General features: G+C 35.9%; 1 protein-coding gene and 1 long non-coding RNA gene across 2 annotated transcripts; both read left to right on the forward strand.

The window, feature by feature from the left end:
* The first annotated feature begins 2230 nt into the window (after positions 1-2230).
* On the forward strand, positions 2231-2740 carry LOC138897729 (uncharacterized). Its single transcript, XM_070183737.1, has one exon. The coding sequence runs from the start codon at positions 2231-2233 to the stop codon at positions 2738-2740; it is 510 nt and encodes a 169-aa protein (XP_070039838.1).
* Positions 2741-22106: 19366 nt separating this feature from the next.
* LOC104093862 (uncharacterized) lies at positions 22107-22632 on the forward strand. The gene is made up of 2 exons (XR_685735.4): positions 22107-22327; positions 22405-22632. It is a non-coding gene; the product is annotated as an uncharacterized lncRNA (long non-coding RNA).
* The last annotated feature ends 2892 nt before the right edge of the window (positions 22633-25524 follow it).

Raw genomic sequence — 25524 nt, forward strand, 5'->3', positions numbered from 1 at the left:
ATCAGGAAAAAACTTCTTTCATAACAAACTTTCATATATTGTGACAATGTGATTCCTTTTGGGCTTTAGAATGCCGGAGACACTTATCAGAGGCTCGTTAATAAAATGCTTGAGAATCAGATAGGCAAAACATTGGAAGTATACATTGATGACATGTTAGTCAAGTCTTCGAATACAATAAATCGTTTGAAACATCTTCAAGAAACATTCGACGTTCTGAGGAAGCATAACATAAAACTCAACCCGAAGAAATGCGCGTTCGGGGTTAGTTCCGGTAAGTTCTTGGGATTCCTGATTTCACAAAGATGGACCGAGGTAAATCCCGATAACATCAAAGCTATTAAAGACATTCTGGACCAACTAACGAGTGTGAAGGAAGTACAGAGGCTAACCGGGAGGTTGGCGGCTCTAAGCAGATTCAACTCAAGATCCTTAGAAAAGTGCCATCACTTCTTTTCACTTTTGAAAAAGAAGAACGATTTTTCATGGACTTCGGAATGAAAACATGCACTTAAAAACCTAAAAATATACCTGTCCATAGGGGTGTACAAAGAAAACCAATAAACCACATCAAACTGATAATTCGAGTCAAACCGAAAAAAACCCGATGTGGTTTGGTATTGAAAAATAAAACCCGACCATAATTGGTTTGGTTTGGTTTTAACTAAAAAAAGTCAAACCGAAATCAAACCAACCCGATAGTATATTTATATAATTTTTAAAAATATTTTATACATATAAATATTTATTGTTATGTAATTTAGAAATATTTCTTAAACATTTTCACAGTTTTATCTTTTAACGTATTATTCAAGTTTAGATTGAAAATTCTTGAATGGTAAATAAATTTTATAGCCCATAAATGTAGTAACTCAAACAAAGTTCGAAACAATACTAATGCTAACAAAAAAAATTCAATTCAATACTAGAAATGACGATATTGTTGGATAATTATTTTATTTTTACACTAGTTTATAATGAAAATGCATAACTTAGTTTATCTTTTTCTTTAGTTCTTAGTTATGTAATTAATATTAGTACTTATTAGCTATACTTATTTTAGCATGGCCTATGTTGTATTTTTAGATTATGTTAGTTTTTATTATGCTTATTAATTAGCAATATTTATTTTATGTAATTTTATCTATGTTATTGAATATTTTAGTATAATGCTATGACTTATCTCATATTATTGTGTTAGTTTATTGAAAAATACGTTATATATAGTTGTATTTTACTAGGACTTAAGAAATATTTGGAGCACAAGTTACATATTTTATGCTATGAAGACTTTACCAGAAACAAAACCCGAAAAAATCCAAAACCCCCGAAAAACACCGAGATTGAAAAACCCGACTTACTTGGTCTGGTTTGGTTTATAAATTTAAAAACCCGACACCATTGGTTTGGTTTGATAATTGAAAAATTCGAACCAACCCGACCTATGTACACCCCTACTTGTCTAGCCCCCCGTTACTATCAAACCAGGGGAGGGTGACAATTGTTGATATATTTAGTGGTCTTGGAGGTATCAGTATATGCAGTTTTGGTCAGAGAGGAAGAATGTACACAATTTTCCATTTATTATGTTAGTAATATACTTTCAGGAGCAAAGACTCGCTATTCGCACCTCGAAATGCTGGCCTTAGTTCTCGTAGTCGCCTCTCGAAAGCTTAGGCCTTATTTCCGGTGCCACAATCTTATATTGTCGTTGTGACAACTTTTCCTTTGAGGAATGTCCTTCACAAGCTTGAATTGTCAGGCCGTTTGGCTAAATGGGCATTCGAGATTAGTGAATTCGACATTGAGTACAAGGTCATGAATGCGATCAAGTCACAAGTTCTGGCCGAATTTGTGGCCGATTTTAGTCCCGGATTAATGCCCCTGGCTGCTAAGGAAGCAGTTCTGTGTCGGAAAAGGCATAGGGAGTTTGGACCTTATTTACAGATAGAACTTCCAATGCAAAAAGGTCTGGTCTCGGGTTAGTTCTAATCACGCCCTCGGGGAAACCATGAGGTAGGACATTAAAACTATTCCGTTAACTAACAATGAAGCTGAGTATTCGTCTTTGGTTATAGGATTTGAACTAGCCTAGGGACTAGGCTCTGAGGTCATCGAAGTAAAATGCGAGTCCCAGCTGGTAGTAGACAAAGTGTATGGGATTATCAACGCAAAGGAAGAGCGCATGCGAAAATATTTGAACAAGGTTTAGGCATTACTTACGTGATTCATGGAATGGTCTATCATCCACATTCTGAGGGAGGAGAATGTGGAAGCAGATGCACTGGCTAATTTAAGGTCATCCACAGAAATGAAAGGATCTGACTCTGGTACTGTCATCCAACTTCTACATTCGATAATGGATGTGGACGGTTACTACGAAGTCAATTCAACCAACTTAGTCTGGGACTGGAGGAACAAGTTCATCGAGTATCTTCGGCATGGTAAATTACCCGAAGATCTGAGGCGTCCCGGGCACTATGTACCAAAGCAAATCGCTACTGCCATCGTGGATGGGCATTTATATAGAAAATCATACCAAGGACCATTGGCCCGGTGTCTGGGGGCCTCAGAGGCGGACTATGTGATGAGGGAAGTCCACGAAGGAATTTGCGGGAACCATTATGGTGCACACTCGTTAGTGCTAATGTTGATTAGGGCAGGTTACTATTGGCTTCAGATAGACCAGGACACAAAGACGTTTATTCAGAAGTTTGATAAATGTCAACGCCATGCATAGTTGGTGTGCCAACCAGAAGAACCCTTGAATTAGATGTTGTCCACATGGCCATTCATGAAATGGGGAATGGACATAGTTGGTCCTCTACCACTGGGTCCCGGAAAAGGTAAGTTTTCTTTTAGTTTTAACTGACTACTTTACTAAATGGGTTGAAGCAGGTCCTTACCAAAAGATCGATGAACGCGAAGTGGTGGACTTCATATGGGACCACATAATCTGCCGATTTAGAATACTGAAGAAAATTGCTTGTGACAGCAGGCCTCAATTCGTAGGCTCAAAAGTCGCCAAATTTTTGGAAGGATTGAAAATCAAGAGAACTACATCTTCACCATACCATCCAAGTGCTAATGTGCAGGCGGAATCAACCAATAAGGTAATTATTCAGAACATGAAAAAGAAGTTAGAAGATGCTAAGGGCAAATGGCCCGATGAGCTAGCTGGAGTACTATAGGTATATCGGATAACGGCGAAGTCGAGCACGGGATAAACACCTTTCTCTCTCGTGTATGCTGCGGAAGCTCTGATACCGGTGGAAGTGGGGAAGCCGACTTTACGATTTTCCCGAACAAATGAAGAAGCAAATAATAAAGCGTTGCTGGTGAGGCTGGACTTGCTCGATGAACATAGGTACTTGGCATACGTGAGGATGGTGGCTCAAAATCAAAGGATGGAAAGATATTATAATCACATGGACAATCTCCGTTACTTTAAGGTAGGAGACTTGGTTTTGAGAAAGGTGACTCAGAGCACTCGAAAAGTCAATGCCGGGAAGTTGGGACCAACATAGGAAGGTCCTTACTGGGTTTTGGCTATCACCGGTAAAGGGTCGTACGAGTTGGAAAATCAAGATGGAGTCAAATTTTCCAGCAATTAGAATGTGACTCACCTCAAAAGGTATTATTGCTGATAGGTCCTACCAATACTGAAAGTATATGCTATACTCTTTTTCCCTTCGTCTAGTTTTTGTCCCAATCGAGTTTTTCTAGCAAGGTTTTTAATGAGGCAGTAACGAAAAACATACTAAGAAGGGAGTGTCATCGGCAAAGGAAAGACCTTTAGATATCATGGCACGAAAACTTTCACATCGATGGTAAATAGCTATGTGTATGGTTAAATAATCTTTGGTATGATGGCAAGCTTTTCCTTCCATCACTAAATAAGGATTACTTAATCATTCACAAGTTGTTTCCATCGATGAAGCAAGACTTCAAGTATTCGAATCTGCATGCTTCATATTCGAACACTAGGGGGGATATAATATCTGATACGACACCAAAAGTGTCACGCACATCGAGGATTGTTAGAACCGAGATCAATAATGTCTCATCAAGGCCGAGGACTGCACGATCAGCCCATAAAAATAAGTTGTAAAAGTTAGCCACATGTATTGGCAATTTTATTTTAGCAAATAAATGCTTATGTACTTTTAAAGATAGAAGGAATAAAATAAAGTCCTTTTATTTTTATCTTATTTCTTGTCTAAATGATGAGTTAATTTTATGGTTTGAAAGTTAACTAAAACTTCAAATTCTTGTACTAGAATGAACATGAGACGTCCTCTTCAAGAGCACCATAAAGATAAGGGCCCTTTCTTATGAAACCCTCATAGTAAAGGGTAGATTCTGGAAGAGTTTATACCCCGAATCAAAAGCTATCGGATGAAAATATACTTGAAGCTTTAATCGACTAAACACAAAAGGAATATTTTTGCACAACACTTAAGCAAAAACATTCTTTACTTATTTATCAGGTGACAAACTCGGTGAAAGATTTGACACAGTTACAAAATATAAAAAAAGAAAAGAAAAAGAAACAAAATAAGAAGAAGATATACATCATTGCTGCCAAAACCCGAAGGGAGAGATGGATCTACATTTCCCCGGTAGAGGAAGGCGGATTCAAAACTACCGGTTCAGGACCTTCATCTTCTTCAGTATCCCCTTCGATTCTCAAGTACTCGGAACCAGTACTCGAGGAGTTACTCGTAACGGGCCGAACAAGAAGATTTTGGTGAGCAGATAACTCCAGTTCTCGGGCCTAGGCAATACAATGGTCTATGTTGGCGATACCCACTTTGGCCTCCTCCAAGGTCTTCCTCTTCATATGGTATATGGAATATGTCTTTTCAGAGACTAGGGAATCCTCTTGGTCTTGGAGTTTATCCTAAAGTTTATCGATTTTGGCATGAAGCTCTTTTCTTTTAGATTTCATAGCACGGAGGCGGGCGTCGAGCTCAACTTGAGTGAAGCCGATTTTGGTACATGACCTCTTAAGCCTCTCTTCCATTCAGGCCCTCTTTTCCTCAACAACATTGGCCTCCTCGGTTTTGGAGCTTAAGTCTGCCTTCAAATTATTGATCTGCTCCTCGAAGGCAGACTCGCGCTCGGCAGCAGCAAGCACATCGTCATGGAGCTCGACCCACTTAGCCTTAGCATCTTGAAGTTTTTCATGTAATTGAGTAGATTCATGGTTGTGGGCCATTTTATCTTGCTCGCTCTGCTGCAACCGGGCCTCAAGCTCGTTCATCTTTGCGGCTTTTACCTCCAGCACCAGGAGGCACACGACAAGCTGGTTCCTTTTAGCTAAGAATTGATACCGCTCGAAAACAAGTCCTTGTTTATCAAGGATCAATCTCTGCAGACTCTCAGAAGGGAGAAAGTTGGCCTAAAATAGAAGGTTGAAATTAGGATTATCATTGCAACATGTAAGCAGAAAAGAAAATACGAGGAAACTAGTACGGTACCTGCGCCGTGTTATGCATTGCATTGTTTATCAAACACTCCCCAGAAAGGTAGCGCATTTTCTTCCAATTTTTTGCCGAAACTAGTGTCTTTATTTAATTGGCGAGCTCCACCGGCCTTGAAAGGACGTGACAATCCTGTAAAATTGAAAGAGTGGCGTTTCGCCTCCCTTGGGTTTTTTAGAGAAGGTACAACATAGTTGCTCCCCAAGTTCCCATAGTCGGGAGACCAATAGGGACAAGCATCCCTCTCTTGTTCAGATGGTACCGGTGGATGAGATGTAGTTGTTGCTAGTGGCGAAGGTGCAACTAGTGTCGATGGGCGTGAACTCATCGGTGTGGAAGGTGAAGAAGCAGCGGTGGCAGAAGAAGTATTAATTGTTATTTGCTTAGTGGTTAGAGGCAGAAGAGGCCCAGGGTCCGAACTCCTTGGACCTGAGGCAACAATGGGGGTCGGAAAGCGAGAATCGGCATTCTCGACCAAGCACATCTCACCCCAAAGGGCCTTAACTTCATCTGACGTCGGGTTTTGAATCTCTCCCGGCTAAGCATCCGGTTGAGTTGATGAAGATATTTTTCTCTTTTGAAGGGAAGTATTTTTATCACTGGCTTCCCCTTCATCAAGAGGACCAATGTCGCCAGCTCGGATGACATTTTCTTTTCTCTCTTCTCCTAAGTCCCAGCCAAAGAGGGGCATTTTTTCTTCAATTTCTTGTCCTTGGGATGGAGAATCCGAGAAGAGGCATCCTCACTAGAAGCAGATCCTCGAATTTTGCTTCGGGCAAGGGCATTTTGCAGCACCCTCCTGGCGTCTTCAGGGTCAACTAAGACGTCTACTTCGGGGCAGACGATAGAGCCCCTCGGAATCCCTGTATCAAGCAAAAATAAAGTTAGCAATTTATCTATTCAATAGATTTCTTGTGTCCGAATGAAGATAAGGGAAAGAGTGACTTGTATTACCATGGTGTTTGTACTTCCACCCATATTTTGGGGGCCATTTCCTTCCACCGGTAGAATTCTGGAGTCGTGATTTCTAGAATTTTCTGAAGCCACTAGTCCAGGCCTTGAACCCATGGTGGTTCCCTTCGGGTAGCTGAAATGACAGAAACGAGAAAATCAGTAACAACGGAAAATAATCTTTTCACGAAGGAAGGAAGTGAATGATCGAAAACTTACGAAAGTTATTCCACGACTCGGGAAAAGTTGGAGTTGTGGCCGAAAAGATGTCCCTGGTTGCAATGATGATGAATCGTTTCATCCATCCACAATCGTTGTTATCGTTTACGCTGGTGAGAAGAGTGTGGTGACCACACTTGCTAAAATTTATTACTCCCCCACGAAAACTTTTGGGAGAGTAAAGGTTCATTATATGTGCAAGAGTTATGGTTTTCCCGGTCTTCCTGCACAGTTGGCGAAGGCAGGCCACCGTCCTTTATATACATGGGCCTACTTGCGCTAAGCTGACCTGATATCGGTGACAAGACTCCAAAATTATTGGGTCGAGCCCTACTCTCGACCCCAGGGAGAATGGACCCAAGGTAAAGGGGTACATATAGACATACGTAAACCCCTCCTTGGAGAAAGTAACCTGATCTATCATATCCCGGGCAAGGATTTCAATATTAGAGCAGTTGCAGTCCTCCTTCACAGTTGGGATACTAGAAGGGCGAATGGAGGAGCGATACCCACTAACTTGCCAAGTCCGTGAAGATGCAAAAGGAGCCTTCTCTTGAAAATCATTCCCAATGATGAGATAATGTGGTATGATGGTGCTAACAGTGGGAGGATCAGAATCGATATCAATCTCCTTGTCATTGTTTTTCTTTGGGCCTCCACCAAAGAGAAGACCAGTGTTTTCGAAGAAAGAAGTGAAAGAAGCCATGGTAACAAAAGCTCAGTAAAATTCTTGCTGAGATAGTTGAAGAAGATAGAAACGTTTCTAAGCAGATGCAAAGAGCAAGAAAGGCTTATGAATGTTGTAAATGTGAAGAAGTGAAAATGTTGAGTATGGAAGTTATAAACGGCAAATATCGTGTTCATGATTACCTCGAAAACTAACGAAAATAATTGTTAAATCATGGGGCAACACGTGTTTGGGGTATTAAATGCGAGAAGACATGCGTCCTTTCAAGGATCAGAGATTGTTAAGGAATTTTCCCACCAAGAAAGGAATCTTCATCAACTTTCCGATAACACTAAAATATGTCACCGAAAAGTAGTAGGACTATATGTATGGGATAAAATTGGTTTACAACGGATGGTCGAATAGTAACATGACAGGTGGAACCAAAGTTAGGCAAAGGGCAAGTCAGAAAATAACTAATACCGGATACATCGAATGTAATCGATACCGGGCAAATTTCGAAGGGAGCGTAGTTGGCAGTAGAAGTTCAATGGGTCTGTCATCGGAAAATATTCAACGGGAGAATATTTATTAACAATAAATGAGCGACCGTTGTAGAGAATATTTGCATTCAAGGTCGACAGTTACATACAAATCAATGACTCTTTTATTACCATTTAAAAGGGGCTTGATTATAGGATCTTATTTTTCTAGGTAGAGCTATAAATAGAAGGCTTAACAGCCATTGTAAAGACAAGAAACATTCTATACAAAAAAGGATATAGTTTAATATTTTGCTCTACAATTAACAGCTTTATTTCACTTTTTTATTATTCCCATTTATGCTTTAGAAGACGTGGAGTTCGGAGCTAGGCTCGTTATCTTCTTCAATTTCAACTGATAGTGAATAATACTTTTGTGAGCGAGCAGAACCTGTACTCTAATACCAGTTATTGGGAATAAATCCTCTACAAAAATAATATTCACAGTAATAAAATTAGAATAATAATGTAGCACCGAGATACGGTAATTAACAAGAATAGAAGAGTAACAACGACACAAAAGATTTTTACGTAGAAAACCCTTTTGAATAAGGGAAAAAACTACGGCCCCGAGAGAAGCAACTGATATCACTATAGCAAGAAATTTTACACTTTGTAGGTCCGAGTAAATACTCCAAAGATCACTACAACACTCAAAAGAATAACCCTCTTTTGATATTCCCATCGTACTACAATATTGCTCACTCTCTATTTTTCTCACAGACTATTTTCTTATACCCTTTCTGTGAAACCTCACTCTTTCTTTCTAACTCTTGGATATATTTTTCCTCTAAGATTGGTGTGTTGAGATGAGAGCCGAAGATCTCCTTTTATAGACAGAGCCTTACCCTCTCACGCCTACTATATTTGACATTTTCCTTCAATTTTGACAATTCAGAAACGGTGGCTGCTAATTCAAAGAAAAAGACTTAGAAGCTTTTATCAAAGGCCTTAAATCATGGTATGGACCCCACAAATCTCCCCCCAGTCCCATTCACATTAAGGAGGTAACACCGGAGATTCTAGTTTGAGTGCATGCCGACAAGTTCTTTGCATAGCTCAAACTTATCTCTTGGTACTACCTTGGTCAGCATATCCAAAAGATTCTCACTTGTATGGATCTTCTTGACCTGCATAGATTCATCCTCTATCCTTTCTCGAATCCAGTGATATCTCACGTTGATATTCTTCGTCCTTGCATGATACATGGTGTTTTTGCTCAGGTCTATTGCACTTTGACTGTCATAATAGACGACATACTCATTTTAATGTAATCTAATCTCTCGAAGGAACCATTTCAGCCAAACCATCTCCTTGCCAGCTTCAGTAGCGGCAATATACTCTTCTTCAGTTGTAGAGAGTGAAACACACTTCTGCAACTTTGATTGCCATGATATAGCTCCCCCTGAAAATGTGAACAGGTATCCTATAGTAGATTTACGATTATCAAGATCACCTGCCATATCAGCATATATAGCCCTGCAAGATTGGATCTGATCCTCAAAACACAAGCAATCTCCTACAGTACCTCTTAGGTACTTGAGTATCCACTTGACTGCTTCCTAAAGTTCCTTTCCAGGATTTTCAAGGAATCTGCTAATAACACCAACTGCATGAGCAATATCAGGTCTGGTGCATACCATTGCGTACATCAAGCTTCCGACTGCTAAAGAATAAGGAACTCTAGCCATGTTCCCTTTCTCCTCCACTGTTGTAGGACACATCTTCTTGCTCAACTTTAGATGACTAGCAAGAGGTGTGCTGACTAGATTAGCATTCTTCATGTTGAAGCGTTCCAGTACACGTTCAATGTACTTCTCCTGAAACAGCCACAACTTTCCGCTTGTTCGCTCTCGAACTATCTTCATACCCAGAATTTGTTGTGCTGGGCCCAAGTCCTTCATATCAAATGACTTGGACAAATATCCTTTCAACTTTGCGATCAGCCCCTTGTCTTTTCCTATAATTAACATGTCATACAACAACAATATAATAAAGTTATTCTCAGAAAATCTTTTGAAGTATACACATGGATCAGAATATGTCTTTGTGTAAGTTTGACTTTTCATGAATGAGTCAAACTTCTTGTACCACTGCCTTGGTGCCTGCTTCAACCCATAAAGACTCTTATTCAGTTTGCACACCATGTGTTTCCTTTCAGCTACTTCAAATCCTTCTGGCTGCTCCATATAGATATCCTCTTCCAAATCTCCGTGAAGAAATGCAGTTTTCACGTTCAACTGCTCCACTTCAAGATCTAGGCTAGCTGCTAAGCTCAAGATTGTTCGAATATAACTCATTATGACAACAGGTGAGAAATTTTTATCAAAATCAATACCTTTCTTCTGCTTGAAGCCTTTTACCACCAATCGAGCTTTGTATCTGACCAGCTTGCCATTTCCATCTTTCTTGAGTTTAAAGACCCATTTGCATTTGAGTGGTCTTTTACCCTTTGGAAGTTTAACCAGCTTTTACGTGCCATTTTTCTATAGAGATTTTATCTCTTCTTGCATGGCTTTCATCCACTGGTTCTTTTCTGGATGGGACATCACCTCCTTAAGACTTTCTGGCTCCCCGTCATCACTGATGAGGACATACTCTGTGGAAGGGTACCTGCATGACTCTACCCTTGGCCTTTCTGATCTCCTCAAAGGTTGAGGTTGTTCTTCTTCCTGAGTGGGGTGCTCCACTTTCTCGACATCATCATCAAGTTGTTCCCCCTGCTTAATAACATCACCAGGTTGCTCTCCCTGCTCGACAACCTCGTTGGTCCTACTTTCTGCACTTGTGGGATTGTTAGAAGTAGAAGGAAGAGTAACAAGGTTAGGAATTATACCATTCTTGGCCTTCTCTGTCATATCATTAGCAGTTCTAACTTCACTTTCTTGGAAGACTACATCTCTGCTTATGATGACCTTCTTCTTTACAGGATCCTACAATCTATATCCAAACTCTTCATATCCATATCTGATGAATATGCAAGGAACAAATTTAACATCCAGCTTTGTTCTCTGCTCCTTTGGTACATGTGCAAAAGCTCTACAACCGAACACCTTCAGATGCGAGTAGGGCAGCTCTTTGTTGGTCCAAATTCTCTCTGGGATATCAAACGCCAACGAAACTGATGGACTCTTATTGATCAGGTAATAGGCTGTCTGAACTGCTTCACCCCAGAATGACTTAGGCAATTTAGCCATTTTGAGCATGCTTCTCACCTTCTCCACAATGGTGCGGTTCATCCTTTCGGCTACGCTATTGTGTTGTGGGGTTCCAAGAACTGTCTTTTCATGTCTGATCCCATGGCTCGAACAGTACTCTTCAAATTCCCTTGAAGTTTACTCACCTCCATTGTCACTTCGGAGATGCTTTAGCTTTTGGCATGTCTCCCTTTCCACCAGAGCATGAAACTTCTAGAAAACTTGAAACACCTGATCTTTGGTTTTAAAAATATAAATCCATAATTTTCGTGAAGCATCATCAATAAAAGTAACAAAAAATTTGTTACCGCCCATCGATTCAATTTTCATTGGACCACAAATATCAGAATATACTAAATCAAGCATATTTAATTTTCTTTCAGACGATGTCTGAAATGAGACTCTATGCTGCTTACCAAATAAACAGAAATCACAAGATTTTACCATTGTACATTTGGCATAAGAAATGAGTGATTTTCTGGAAAGAATCTGCAATCCATTCTCGCTCATATGACCCAATCGTTTGTGCCACAAATCTGTAAAAATCTCATCTTGTGTCGCGTTCAATTCACCTTGGCATATTTCTGTATTTGTCATGTACAACGTGCCACGAGCAACTCACTTTGCAATCACCAATTATCCCTTGGTGATTCTCCACTTTTGATTTGCAAAATAGTTCTCTATCCATCCCGGTCTAAAGCAATTCCCGATATCAAGTTCATCCGCAAATCAGGTACATGTCACACGTCCTTTAGAACCAATGTGTATCCAACATTTGTCTTGATACAAATGTCACCGATCTGTAACTTGTGTTACTCATTCTCACAGTGCCGAAATCACCTGCTACATATCTACAAAAAAGATCTCTTGTGGCATGGTAAGATGCTGCTATATCAACCACTCATTCCGACTCTAGACCTGACAAGTACATGCATTCCTCATCCTCATTTATAAAGAGGACAACATTATCATTGTTTTGAAGCATGGTGGCTGTGTTGTCATCATTTTTCTGGCCACTGCTTTCACCTTTGCCCTTCCTTGGATTTGGGCAATCTCTTTTGAAGTGACCCGGTTGATCACAATTGTAGTAATTTCTGGCTCTTGATTTAGATCGGTTCTTAGACTTCCCACGAGCTCTGGATCTGCCATAGTTGCTCGAACTTCTTTGATAACTCATGCCTCTACCTTCTGTGATGAGAGCCTGTCCTTTATTTTCAGGCTTCTATCTCATCTTCTCATTGAGTAAAAGAGCCGATGTGACATCTTTCAACTTAATTGTAGTCTTGCCGTGCAAGATGGTTGTTGCCAAATTATCGTATGAAGATGGCAACGAGTTCAACAACAAGATGGCTTTATCTTCTTCTTCGATTTTCACTCAGAGATTGGCGAGCTTTGTGATTAGTCCATTAAACACATTTAAATATGACAAAAAATTCGTACCTTTACCCATGTGTAGGGCGTATAGTTGCTTCTTCAAGTATAATTTTTTTGTCAGCGTTTTGGACATGTATAAGCTTTCCAACCTGTCCAAATTCTACGTGTGGTATCTTCATCAATGATGTTATTTACGACATCATCTGATAAGTGCAACCTGAATGCACTAGCAGCCCTTTCATCCAAGTCAGCCCAATCCTCAGCTTTCATGGTATCAGGCTTTTTGGCTTCAGCATCTAGTACCTTGTGTAATCCTTGTTGGATGAGCAGATCCCTCATCCTTCTTTGCCATGTTGAGAAACCATTATCTCCGTTGAATTTTGCTACCGACATTGAATAGTACTTCTGTGAGCGAGCAGAACCTGTGCTCTGATACCAGTTGTTGGGAATAAATCCCCTACAGAAATAATATTCACGGTAATAAAAGCGGAATAATAACGTAATACCGAGATACGGTAATTAACAAGAATAAAAGAGTAACAACGATACCAAGATTTTTACGTGGAAAACCCTTTTGAATAAGGGAAAAAACCACGGCCCCTAGAGGAGCAACTGATATCACTATAGCAAAGAATTTTACACTTTGTAGGTCCAAGTAAAATACTCCAAAGACAACTACAACACTCAAAAGAAATAACTCTCTTTTGATATTCCTACCTTACTACAATATCGCTCACTCCCTATTTTTCTCACAGATTATTTTCTTATACCATATCTGTGAAACCTCACTCTTTCTTTCTAACTCTCAAATATATATTTCCTTTGAGATTGGTGTGTTGAGATGAGAGTCGAAGCTCTCCTTTTATAGGCAGAGCCTCACTCTCTCACGCCTACTATATTTGACATTTTCCTTCAATTGTTGACAATTCAAAAATGGTAGCTGAAAAAGACTTAGAAATCTTTATCAAAGGCCTTAAATCATGGGATGGACCCCACAGATTGCAGTTGCATCCCGCGATAGCATAAACTCACCAGTCACCACAGCAGTCCGCGGTGTATTCTTGAAGTTCTCTTTGAGAAATTTGTGTAATAGGTTTCTATCCGTTGATTAGCTAAGTTTCTGCGGGATTCAAAAATATGGCTGGAAAGCTGGTCAACATCAGGTTTTAGTGTTTTACGGATGAAAGGATCCAAAAGTATGTGCACTTGCGAGTGCAGTCATCCATTGTTACAAGCCTAGGTCCATTATCTTGGTTGTAGATCAAAGATGTTTTCTTTTTTGTCTTATATTATTTTGCACTTCGACATTTAATTTAATTTTATAAAACTTAGCAAACTGTAATTGGGTAAGTAAAAACTAATAAGTAGATACCGTTTTGGTATTTCAAATTCCATCGTAATTTTTGAGGATAAAGAAATGGAGCATTTTCGTATATTGATAGCTTGTTTGGGGCCAAGATGAAAAAATCAACTTATTTTGAGAAGTATTTTTTTTTTTTTAAAAGTACTTTTGATGAAAAACAGCTTGTGTTTGGCTAATTAATTTGAAAAGCACTTCTAAGTAGCAATTTGTGTTTAGCCAAGCTTTTAAAAACTGCTTCTAAATATATTTTTCTCAAAAGTGCTTCTTAAAAAAGTGCTTCTGGGAAGAAGAATAGTTCTTTTTCTACTTCTCAAAAACTACTTCTGCTTTTATTCAAAAACACTTTTTTTTCTTGTAAAAGCTTGGCCTCCAACTTTGAAAAACAAATATTTCTCAACTTAGAAAAATTTGGCCAAACACGCTAGAGGGAAGTAACGACGTTTGACTTAGTTGGCGAAGAAGAAAGACTGTTTTAACTTCTTTTTTTAACCTGGTCCACGCGCTCATATTAGGTGAAAATCACTCTTTGTGCCAAATCAACTTTTTGTGTCTAATAGCCGAATAGGTACCGTTCAAATAGAGATGGATGTTTAATAGGTCATTGGCTTAGTTTAAGTGTCTATATGGAATTTTTAAACAAGTTTAAGAGGTATATGTATTTAACCTTATAATTAAGAATTATTCGCTTCTCAGACGGTAGTTTTGCCATAGATCTTATCCACCCTTATTCCTTTACAAAAATAAATAAAAGGGTTAAATAAATTTCATAAATTAATTTTAAACTACTAAATTTCCTGCCAGTCTGCCACTTATTCAATTGGCTAGCAAAAATTAGATGATTAGGTACAATCAGACCTCTGCATAACAACCATCTTATATATTAATATTTTACTTTTAAAGTTATTTTTTTCAGTATTAATTCTTTATGTTATATTTTACCTATATATAGTCCTTTTTAGTACATTTTATGGAAATAGAATCTCTAAAATTATCAATAATAGGCCTAGATATTTCGACCAATTGTTTTTGAAACTATAATACACCGCTTATGACTTAAAATATTTCGTGAGTACATACTTTCATAACTAAAGTGTCATTCCGGTTGAGAGATCTGCATATATAGTTCCATTGGACAAAAGTTGCTCATCTTGTATTGAAAACCCCATTGCTGAAAGTTTCAACGCAAATCTTTGTTAATTCAAGTGCTATATCGCCGCTCAGAGATTGGAGTCTATGAAACAAGCTACAATTATAGAATTTTTCATCAATCTTGAATGAATATTTAATTTTCAAGTAGGTTTAAAATGTGTCCCTTAGAGCTTAAATCTTTGTACATTTACTTATGAATTTATTAATAATGTATTGTCTTTATTTAATTTTTAATTAGAGAAATAATGTATATCTTTTAAAAATTTTAGTTTTATATAATTTTTTAATCTTTTATAATGTTAAAAATAAAAAATTTATTTTCGAGATACTTTTTGTCTATAATAGTCAAATATAATTTAAATATCAAATATTAATAAATATATAACAGTCAATTGCCGTGAAGGTCAAAAAAGTATCGAAATAAATAAGACGATTATAGAGAGGTTCAACTATAATATAATGTCTTTTCGATAGTGGAACCTTTGTAATTATATCATCTACTGATTTTCTTTTTAAGAAAAAGAGAACCAAACTTCAGGTTATAACCAAAAAGTAAGTAATTGACAGTGGTTTTTTCTTTGGCTCCAAAGCAAAGTTTTAAAGGTCGAGATTCTACATAGATAATTGACGGGCGTGCGAGCATGCACTATAGAAATTGTGATGTAATTAGTTTAGTAAAATTTTGTAGTCAAATATTCTTAGCATTTTCTATGTAGTTTTATGTGTTAAAGAAATTGAGCTCAGAATCATATTAAAAATCATGCTGAGGCTATTCCGGATGGGCTCCTTCAGCCCAAGCGCTATAATCTGCACGGACAACTCACGTGTTATAGTATCAATATCTGTATCCGGATGGATAACTCATAATAAGGCCTGCTACAGGCGGGCAACCCCGATCTACATAATAATAAAGTATATAAATCTAATATGGCCTCCTGCGGCGTGCAGCCCGATCCTATAATTATCCTCACAATCAGGCCCTCAGCCTCACTCAGTCATCAATCTCTCTAGTCTCGGGCTCACAATGTCATGAAACTAGCCCAAAATAATGATATGATGAATCAATAAATAGCAACAGAGAGTGAGAGATAATATGAAATGAATGAACATGATCGAGTATGAAATTTCAATTTAAAATAAATAATTCAACAGCAATATGACCTTTGTGGGGTCTCAAGTACACACCCCTAGTGAGTGCAGGTAACTACTAAGTGCGAGTGCCGAGCGATTGGGAGGATTGAGTGACTATGAGGACTGAGTGACTGGGAGGACTGAGTGAAATGATACTTTGAGAGTATGCATATGGTTTTATCACTGAGTTGCATCGCATTGACATGAACACTAGACATACAGGCATAGAGATGCATTTTTCTCATGTTGTACGGTATCACGTCATTCATGACTTCTCACACATATTGGCATATGGGCATATTGATGCATTTTCCACTGGCTATGTGGAAAAAAAATGAAATCTCTTATTTATTATTGAAAGGAATTTTTAAAAAATTACTGTTTTCAAACTTATTCATATTTTTGGCAAATCCGGTAAAAGACTTGAGTTTTCACTGATACACTTGAAAGGCAGAGCTATTTTCAGAAATCATGATTAAGTTGAGCATGTTATTGTTGAATTATTACTTGTGCTGCTTTAAATTATATTGTTATGAAATATTGTTGGCTATTGGTGTTGGACCCCGACTTGTGTTTCAGCTCGTCACTACTTTCAACATAAGGTTAGGTTTGTTACTTATTGAGTACATGGAATCGATTGTACTCATACTACACTCTTGCGCCTTGCGTGCAGATATTGGATGTTGATGTTGCTGTGATCGACGGGAGTTGGATTTGAAGATGTACCTGTGTTCCGGTCATAGTTGCCTCTTGTTCATGGTAGCTTTAGATTTATAAGAATTTGTTTATGTACATTTCAAACAGATGTTGTATTTATTTCATACCAATTTTTGTTAATTCTAATCTTAAAAGCTCATGATTTGTACTATCAGTCCTTGAGGAGTTTAATAGAGCCAGTTAAATATTATTTGAATCAAATATTTGTAAATTGGCTTACCTAATAGGTTGAGTTAGGTGCCAACATGGCTAGTTGAATTTTGGATCGTGATAATAGTGCACACCGAAAATTATGCACTAAGTTCTAGTATAGTGCGTAAAATTTATCTACAACAGAATACTTTAGTTTAAATTCAAATATTCCCCCATTCATGAATAATGAATCAATATCTATTTTTCTAAGTTGCATAAACGCCAAAGACATTTGCGAAAGCATAGTAGTATGTATAAACCGTTAGCTTCTATGTTTTCCAATCAAATAATCATCCTCAAGAGTCATTTTACAAATTTCTGTAAAGTTTGGAGCTCATGATTATGGACGGCAAAATGGTTAAAAGAAAACAGTTATTCATTCATATTAATCATTAAAAAATAGGTTGGATAATGAACTTTTTAAAACGGGTCAAATATAAATAAAAACCATATTATTCACTTAGAAAATAGATAACTAATAAGTTTAACTTTTTACATCTGTAAAACCTCAAATTGGGGGTTTCTCAAGTTTGGGAGATTAGGAATTCTCCCAAGAGTGATCATATTCAAGAAGCCATGGATAATATATCTACATTATCCGCCGGTTAATCTGTTTTTTAATTATCCGTAATAAATATGGGCCGGATCGGATAATTTATTCGATTTTACATTACTCATTTTTGACCCGTCTCATATCCGACCCGACCCGTCCGTTTGCCACCCCATGGACGATTCTATATATCGCAAAGTCACTAGCGGGTCATGTGGAAAATGAATCCTATAAGTACTTTTATTATGTGAAAAATCAAAACAAAAACACGAGAAAAAGAGCGAAACACTTAACAAAGAGTGAGTTTGAGAATACCCGCGGTTGTGAGGCAAATATTTGAGAGGGTAAAGACGTGCATTACACACGTGGAAAAGGTCTAATTCGATTCAATTGCTCTTTTCTTTTCTTTTTAAATTGTTTTGAGTCATAAAATTGTGTGAAATCTTCTCTTTAAATAAGAAGAGGAAAAATCCCTGAAAACTGGTTTCTATTCTTTTTTTTTAAAGAACATTTCACTGCTGAATATTATCACTATCAGATAATATGCTTATATTAGTTGACATTCTATGTCAATCTTTCAAATGACGAATATATATGATATGTCTATGCATGACAGAGAGAGAAAGAAAGAGAGGCTCTTCTTGGACTGAAGAGGAATATATTCAAAGATGAAGAGAAGACCACTATTTAGATAAGAGAGGAACAAAAATATTTCATAGGAACAAATACTTGAGATTTAGCAAGAATAATATTTGTATCGCTATAAATACCGAACAAATTAAGCAGCATAATTAACCAAAAGAGGAGCTAGCCAAGTTAGGAGGAGAGGCCTTACATGAATTAGAAGAGTTTCTCTTTGTTTAGTAGCCAAGGATGACTTGCCTTTCATCATTGCATGCAAAAAGGGGTAATATTATACCAAAAACATCTTTTCATGGTTGGAAATGAATGAGTGGCAAGCATCTTTGGCGACTTGACGAGCTCTTCTTTATCATGTTAGTCCATCTTCTTCTTTTCTCATATATGTTATGGTGAAGGAATAGGTTATGTTGTAATTGTCTCCTTAATATTATATGTTTTTGGGTTATTCGCGCCCAAGGGCAGAGCTACAATAGTAAGTGTTGGTTCAGGCGAACCTAGTGACTTTTTCTCGAACCCTGTATATGTGTTGAAACATTTTGTGTTCCTATATAAATATAATATGGCGAACTCATTATCAAAATGGCTTTGGGTTCATCGGTCAAGGTTCTGGGTTCAGAGTCGAAAGACGCAGGTTCAGTTCTCCGTGAAAGCAACTTAACTTTTTTACAACTTTTCCTTTTTAAAAAAGAAAATTCACAAACTTAATTAAGAGTCTTCAAAGTCCAAAACCAAGAAACCCATCAAGACTTAGTAACAAAAAAGCTCATTAGGACTTAGTACCTTGTTTTATTTGTAAGAAATAAAAACATAAATCAAATTGAACAATAAAAAAAATTGCTCCTCTAAATAAAAAAAAGAAATCACGCTATGGTTCTGCCAAATCAAAAATCGAAAGAAATTGTCCGTCCAACTCTACTCCCTTCTGAGGGGTGACCTCTGTATCTATTATTTCTCCTTTATTTCTCCTTCTTTTCTGTTCTTTTTTGTCATTGTTTCCCTCTTATATTTCATATTTGTGTTAATAATTTATACAAAAATTTGATTTTTAATTTTTAATTATAGGGGTGTCCCACATTTTAACCTTATTCTCTTTGTCAATTTGTACTTTTGTGCTTCCCAAAATTTCAAAAAGTCGAGTTTCCGACAAGGTGTGTGGTCCTACTTTCTTGTTTTTAATTTTTTACTTTCTTAGTGAAGCCAACATCCTCAATAAATTAGTGACTTTAGAAGTTTTCAGATTAAACTTTTCTGTTTGATCGATTGTTGACCTCTTATGTTATTTTTTTTAAATAAAGTAATTGGTCGAGTGTAATTGAAATAAAGTAATTATTAATTTTTAAATATATATTAAATTTCGGTACTCGTTCTTTAGTCTGCTTGTTATTGTATATTAGTTTTAGGCCACAATTCTATCTTAAATTTAGAACTCATACACTTCAAATCCTAACTCTGCCTCTATTCTTACCTTATAATTAATCAAACTTTTGTGGTTGAGTTATAAGTAAAAGATCCATATCATATCAGATCAGACACAGACTCATTTCCACTTTTGTTTTATCTATTAGTACTCGATCTGTTTTATCCATGCTCCTGCTCCAGATATGAAGTCATGGGCAGAAGAAAGGAGAAGGGAGGTTATAAGTGTTCTATGTACATTAGGAAAATGAATTATTGTCTCATTACGAGATGCATGCACCTAATCATGAGCTAGCTTTTGGCTATTGTCTCTTTCCATGTTTCTCCTTAGGTTTATTTGGCCTGATGTTGAAATTTCCACTGGAAGTGTTTTATCTAAGACATTTGGTACGGTACTTATTTAGTCCATCTTGGCAACTCCTATGCTTCGGCAGTCTTTAGTCTAATGTCATCGATGGCAACCAGTGCCGGATCCTAATGTTCCTATTTAATAATGAATAAGTTTCTCTATTTCGCCAAAAAATAAGGATATCTATGTACTCACTCCGTTTCAATTTATGTGAACCTATTTCCTTTTTAGTCCGTGTCAAAAAGAATGACCACTTTCCTTATTTTGAAACAATTTATCTTTATGCAATGATTTATAGCCACACAAAATATATGTGCATCATTTTACACCACAAGTTCAAAAGTCTTCTCTTTTTTTTAAACTCCGTGCCCAGTCAAATGACTTCACATAAATTGAAATGGAAGGAGTATTAATTTATTATTTTATTACTCTAGAGAGAAAAAAATTAAACAAGGGGTAAGACTTCCTCGATTATGACGGAAGTCATTTCTTTTATAAACATCTCAATTCACTACATATCACTTAATTCAAAATACCAATGAAATTTTATTGTCAACCTTTTTAATAGATGGAGTGATCACTTTTAAGATAACTAGTTTGTTGACACGTGTGTTGCACGTGAATAGTATGATAATTAATATTAATATTTTAAAATAATATAAATAATATTAGAGTATATATGCGATGATTTGCACTAAATTTAAAGGGGAAAAATACAAGTTCAAACTGATAAATGGTGAACCGATTCAACAGACTTGATTGTCGAATGTAAAATAATTAGGCATTATTTGAATATGTGAAGTTGGAAAATTTAGTTACTTAGGTACAATGTGTAGTAAAATTAATTCTGATGTTATTTGGTACAAATATATGATATGAACATGTCTCACATAGCTAATAGTACTGTTTTATAAATAATGTTGTTGGTGTATTACCATTTTGATGTTTGTCATAATCAAAACTCTCGTTGTGTCCATTGATATCGTTGTTGAAAGCGAAATACAGTTGTCCATGTAAGAGAACAAGTTACAAAAAAATACAAGCCAATGATGAGAAATATGTGATATGAACATGTCTCACATAGCTAATAGTACTGTTTTATAAATAATGTTGTTGGTGTATTACCATTTTGATGTTTGTCATAATCAAAACTCTCGTTGTGCCCATTGATATCGTTGTTGAAAGCGAAATACAGTTGTCCATGTAAGAGAACAAGTTACAAAAAAATACAAGCCAATGATGAGAAATATTTCGGCCTTCTGTTTTATTTATTATTATTGCTTTCAAATGCATTTGATGAAAGAATATCTTCAAATATGGATTGTAAAAGTTCAATTACAGGTATAAAGAAAAGTTAAGATAAACCATTAACCATTTGCATTCAGATTGTGAAATGAAATAAATATATTACCTCCAGATCTAAAAAGACAAAACAATATAAATTATCCAAGTTTATATTTAATTTGCATGTTTAAAAGTTTCATAATGAGTTCGATACTACAATTAATGCAGGCCAAGAAGTAATTTCTTAAAGCGTCATATAATGGAGACAATAAAATTCGTAATTTAATTATTTATTCCAAAATTAGTTTTTAGAGTTGCTAGCATACATAGTTTGAAGAAATAAAATAAAAAGTTAAATTCCTTATGAGGAAATGAAGCCAAGCTCAATACAACAATATTAAAAAGAAAAGAAGCAGAAAATAATTATTGAATCGAACATTTGTGTCATACTATTGCAAAATTGTAAATAAGGTTAGACATTCAACTTTCAAATTCCAAGGTAGAAAACAAGTTTATGGATGTGATGTACAGTTTCATGATAACAACACTCTAAAAATATATATGGCAAGGAGCAGCTTTTACCACAACAGTCACAAGACCGATATAAAAAAAAAAGAAAAAAAAGACTTTTGCAAATTGATTGTGTGCTGTAGATGGAATGAGATTATCAAATAAAATCACCAATGTTCTAATATAGGAAAAAGATTCTGATTGATAATAGTTTGTCAGAAAAAAAAAGAAGAGAAAGGGGCAAGTGATGTCACGCATCATTGTAAACTTCTATAATCTATATATATATATATATATAAAGCAAGGCCTTGAGTAGGTGATGTGGCATGCTTCTTTGACTTGAAATCTTATTTATCTTTTTTCTCCATTTTTTAGATTTTCCTATAAAAAACAGCCTTTAATTGCGGCTCTTTAGTAAATAAATAAAACCGAAAAAGCACCGTTTCAAAAACCAGCCGTTCCAAACCTCTTCACGTTTTCAATTCATCCAAACAATGAAGGTTTAATTGCAGGACAAAGAGACAAACCACCGTTTCAACAAAACCAGCCCTCCAATTCGCACCAAAGCAGAGAAAGACCAACATACAGGTACAGAGCTTCATCTTTGGTTAGTAGAATTTGATTTCATGTAGGTCTGTATTAAATTTCGTTTTTCTTTTGTCTAGGACCCTATATCAAACTTAATGTCTTTGCGTAGGGTTTGCCAGAGTAAGGAACAATGACTCAAAATATAGAGATTTTGGTGAAAGTTTTCGCCAGACTTTATTATGATTGAAAAGAGGAGTATATTTTAAGTAGCACAAAATCTTCTCTGTTTTTCTTAATTTTTCACAATTATTGAGGAAGATTTAAGTTTGGGATTGCTATAATATGATCTCCTCTGCTTTCCTACTGCTTTTTTGCTTTCGATCCTTCCTTTCATGCTTTTTTTTCATCGTCTATGTTTGCGATATTTTCCTTTATATTTTGCTTATACACAGTGTTTGTCCTGAGTGCGGGATATTTAGTAGGATAAAAGACAATAGTGGAAAAAATTTATAAAAAACCACAGTCGTCAATAAAAGCAAAAACCATGTAGAGATGGTCAACCTTTATCTTGAAGCTTTACTTAGTATGATCACCGCACAAAGAAACAAACATAATAGGAAAGAAAGAATGATGGTTGTTCTGGATTATCGGTCAAGAACTGTCTTCATCTTTCTCTTTCGTTCTCTACGAGAAAAATCTAAAATTATAAATTAAACGATTTGGAAGAAGGGTAGATCAAGATGTGTGGAAAAGAATCAGAAGAGTGTTTCAGGGCCAACAGGACAAGACACATAAAGTGAAACGAGGCATATGTTTTCTTGAGTAAATTTTCCATATGGTCACTCAACTTAGATGAATTTTCTTATTAAATTTACTCTTTATAAAACTAACGCAAAAGGAGTTGCACGTTTTATGCTTTTCTTTTCTGTTTCTTTTTATTTCATTTTGCACTTTAATTTGCTTGTATCATTGTATTTATATATCTTTGAAACGAATTTGTTTCAAAGAGTCTGAATCAACATAAATATGTCGGAAAGTGTTGCATTTTCAACTCTATAGTTATCTTTTGAGATATTGTTTTGGCCATCTTAGGACTGACATTATGCTGCTATTGTAACCTTTTTTGATGGTTTTAACTAAGTTTCTAGCATATTTAACTTCACATAAATTTATTTAATTATATATATCCTTATTGCATCACTCTTCATTTATAGATTAGATAATCATGGGTGCTTTTATCTTATAACGGAATGGATTTGCTTGTGATCTGCGCTTTTAGATATTGCGGAAGTACACTATTCCCTCGGAAATTTATCTTATTGCATATGATTTGTGCCTTTAGTTTCTGTATTGCAATTGCTTTATCTGTACTACAATTGTATTGGTGTTCCTTCAACCTTGAACCTAGATTATCGCGGTCTTTTTGCTACTAACTCTAATGTGTCCAACTCTAATTATTATTGTTCAATATTGTTGAAACACATATATTTGAATTTTAAAAAAAAGTATATGTCTGTATTCAGTATTCTTGAGGCAGGGACAAGGTGGAAGAAGCACCAAAGGTTTGATATGACAGTCAATGAGGAACTTTCTACATATGTAAAGGTTTTCTAAGTATAACCTTTTTTCTCCCTTTTCCCTATTTCATTTTTCACTCTAAGAAGACAAAAACAAGATTTGTTATTCTTCATCAGTGTTTTCTTTTGATTTCTCAAAGCTTTTTCAAAAGTATAGTACTGTATGTGTTTTTAATTTTTATTTTTCAAATTTGTTATTTACAATATTTCGTTTCTTTGATAGTATAATAAGACGAAGGAGTCGCTTTGCTTCATTTAGATAAAGCTAAAGGTATTACGTATATCTAAAGTTTCAGCTTTCCCTTCCGGGTGAGTAAAGATAAAATTTTAATTTATATACACATATGGACAATCGGGACATGGTAGGATTATATCTCACAGTGCTGCTTCTATGTAAATTTGGCCGAGAAAGGTCTTCCACTGACAGTTTAATATATTCTTTAGCTTGTTAGTGTAGTTTTACCGGTTATAATAGGTTGTTTATCCATTGTCATAATTTATCAGGTTGTTTATCCATGGTAATAGTTCATCGTAAAATCATGAACAAATATTTGGTTAGTAAAGATTGACTTTCTTTTATATGACATCAATCAATTATAACTTACCCATATGTGTGTTTTCACTATCGCGGACAAATTTACTAGTTTAAAATAAAGGAAGTCAAAAGACTAATATATAAATGTTATTACTGTTGAAAAATGTAAGAAAACGGATACGTAGTGAGTTAATTTGTGTAGTTACTGGAAGATTAAAAAGTCCATGCATTACTATTGTTTAGTGTCGTTAAAAGTTAATACATTTAATAGAAGATGAAAGATCAGACTCTAGGCGTTACTATTGGTTTAGTCACTAAACTTTTGTACAAAAGTTATACATTTAATAGAAAGATTTTTATTTGAAGGGCAAAATAGTCATTCAACTTTTAATGGATTTTCTGGTCTTTTAGCTTTCACTTTGGGTCTTTACACTTATAATATGGTATGATAACTAGTAAATGTCTTTAATAAATGCTACTAATTACTTTCTCTATCTCATTTTATATTGCACACTTTCCTTTTAGTCTCTCCCAAAAAATATAGTATTACTTTTATATATTTAAAAATATTTTAACTTTAAAATTCCTCTTTACCCTTAATATATGAGATGATTTACCGCTGCATAAATGTTTAAGCTTTATTTTAGACCATAAATTTTAAAAGTTTATTTTCTCTCTTAAAATTCGTGTCATTACTAGAAAATTGCATTTTTCCGACCGAAAATTTCCGACGGAACAGTGTTGTCCGAATTTTTTGACTGAAACAGTCAGAAAATTTAAAAAAAAAGTAGTTACATTTTTATTAAATAACTTCGACCATGTTTCCGACAATATCCGCCGCACAGCTTGGCGCAAAAGTCCGCGAACAAAATTTTTGATTGAATTCGCCTTTATTTAAAAGTCAAAATTTCACCGTTGACTGTCTTTGCGACCGAATCGGTCGCAAAATTTAAAATTTTAATTTGCGACTGATTCGGTCGGAAACTTTAAACTTATTAAAAATAAATATTAAAGTTCCGGCCAAAACGTCCGGAAAACTATTTTAAAAACCCTATGCTCGACCCCTTTCTTTCTTTCTTTCTTTCTTTCTTTCTCTCTTTCTCTCTTTCTCTTCTTTTCTCTCTCTTTTCTTTCTTCTTTAGCCA

The sequence above is a fragment of the Nicotiana tomentosiformis genome, chromosome 8, assembly GCF_000390325.3.
Source record: "Nicotiana tomentosiformis chromosome 8, ASM39032v3, whole genome shotgun sequence".
Taxonomy (NCBI): domain Eukaryota; kingdom Viridiplantae; phylum Streptophyta; class Magnoliopsida; order Solanales; family Solanaceae; genus Nicotiana; species Nicotiana tomentosiformis.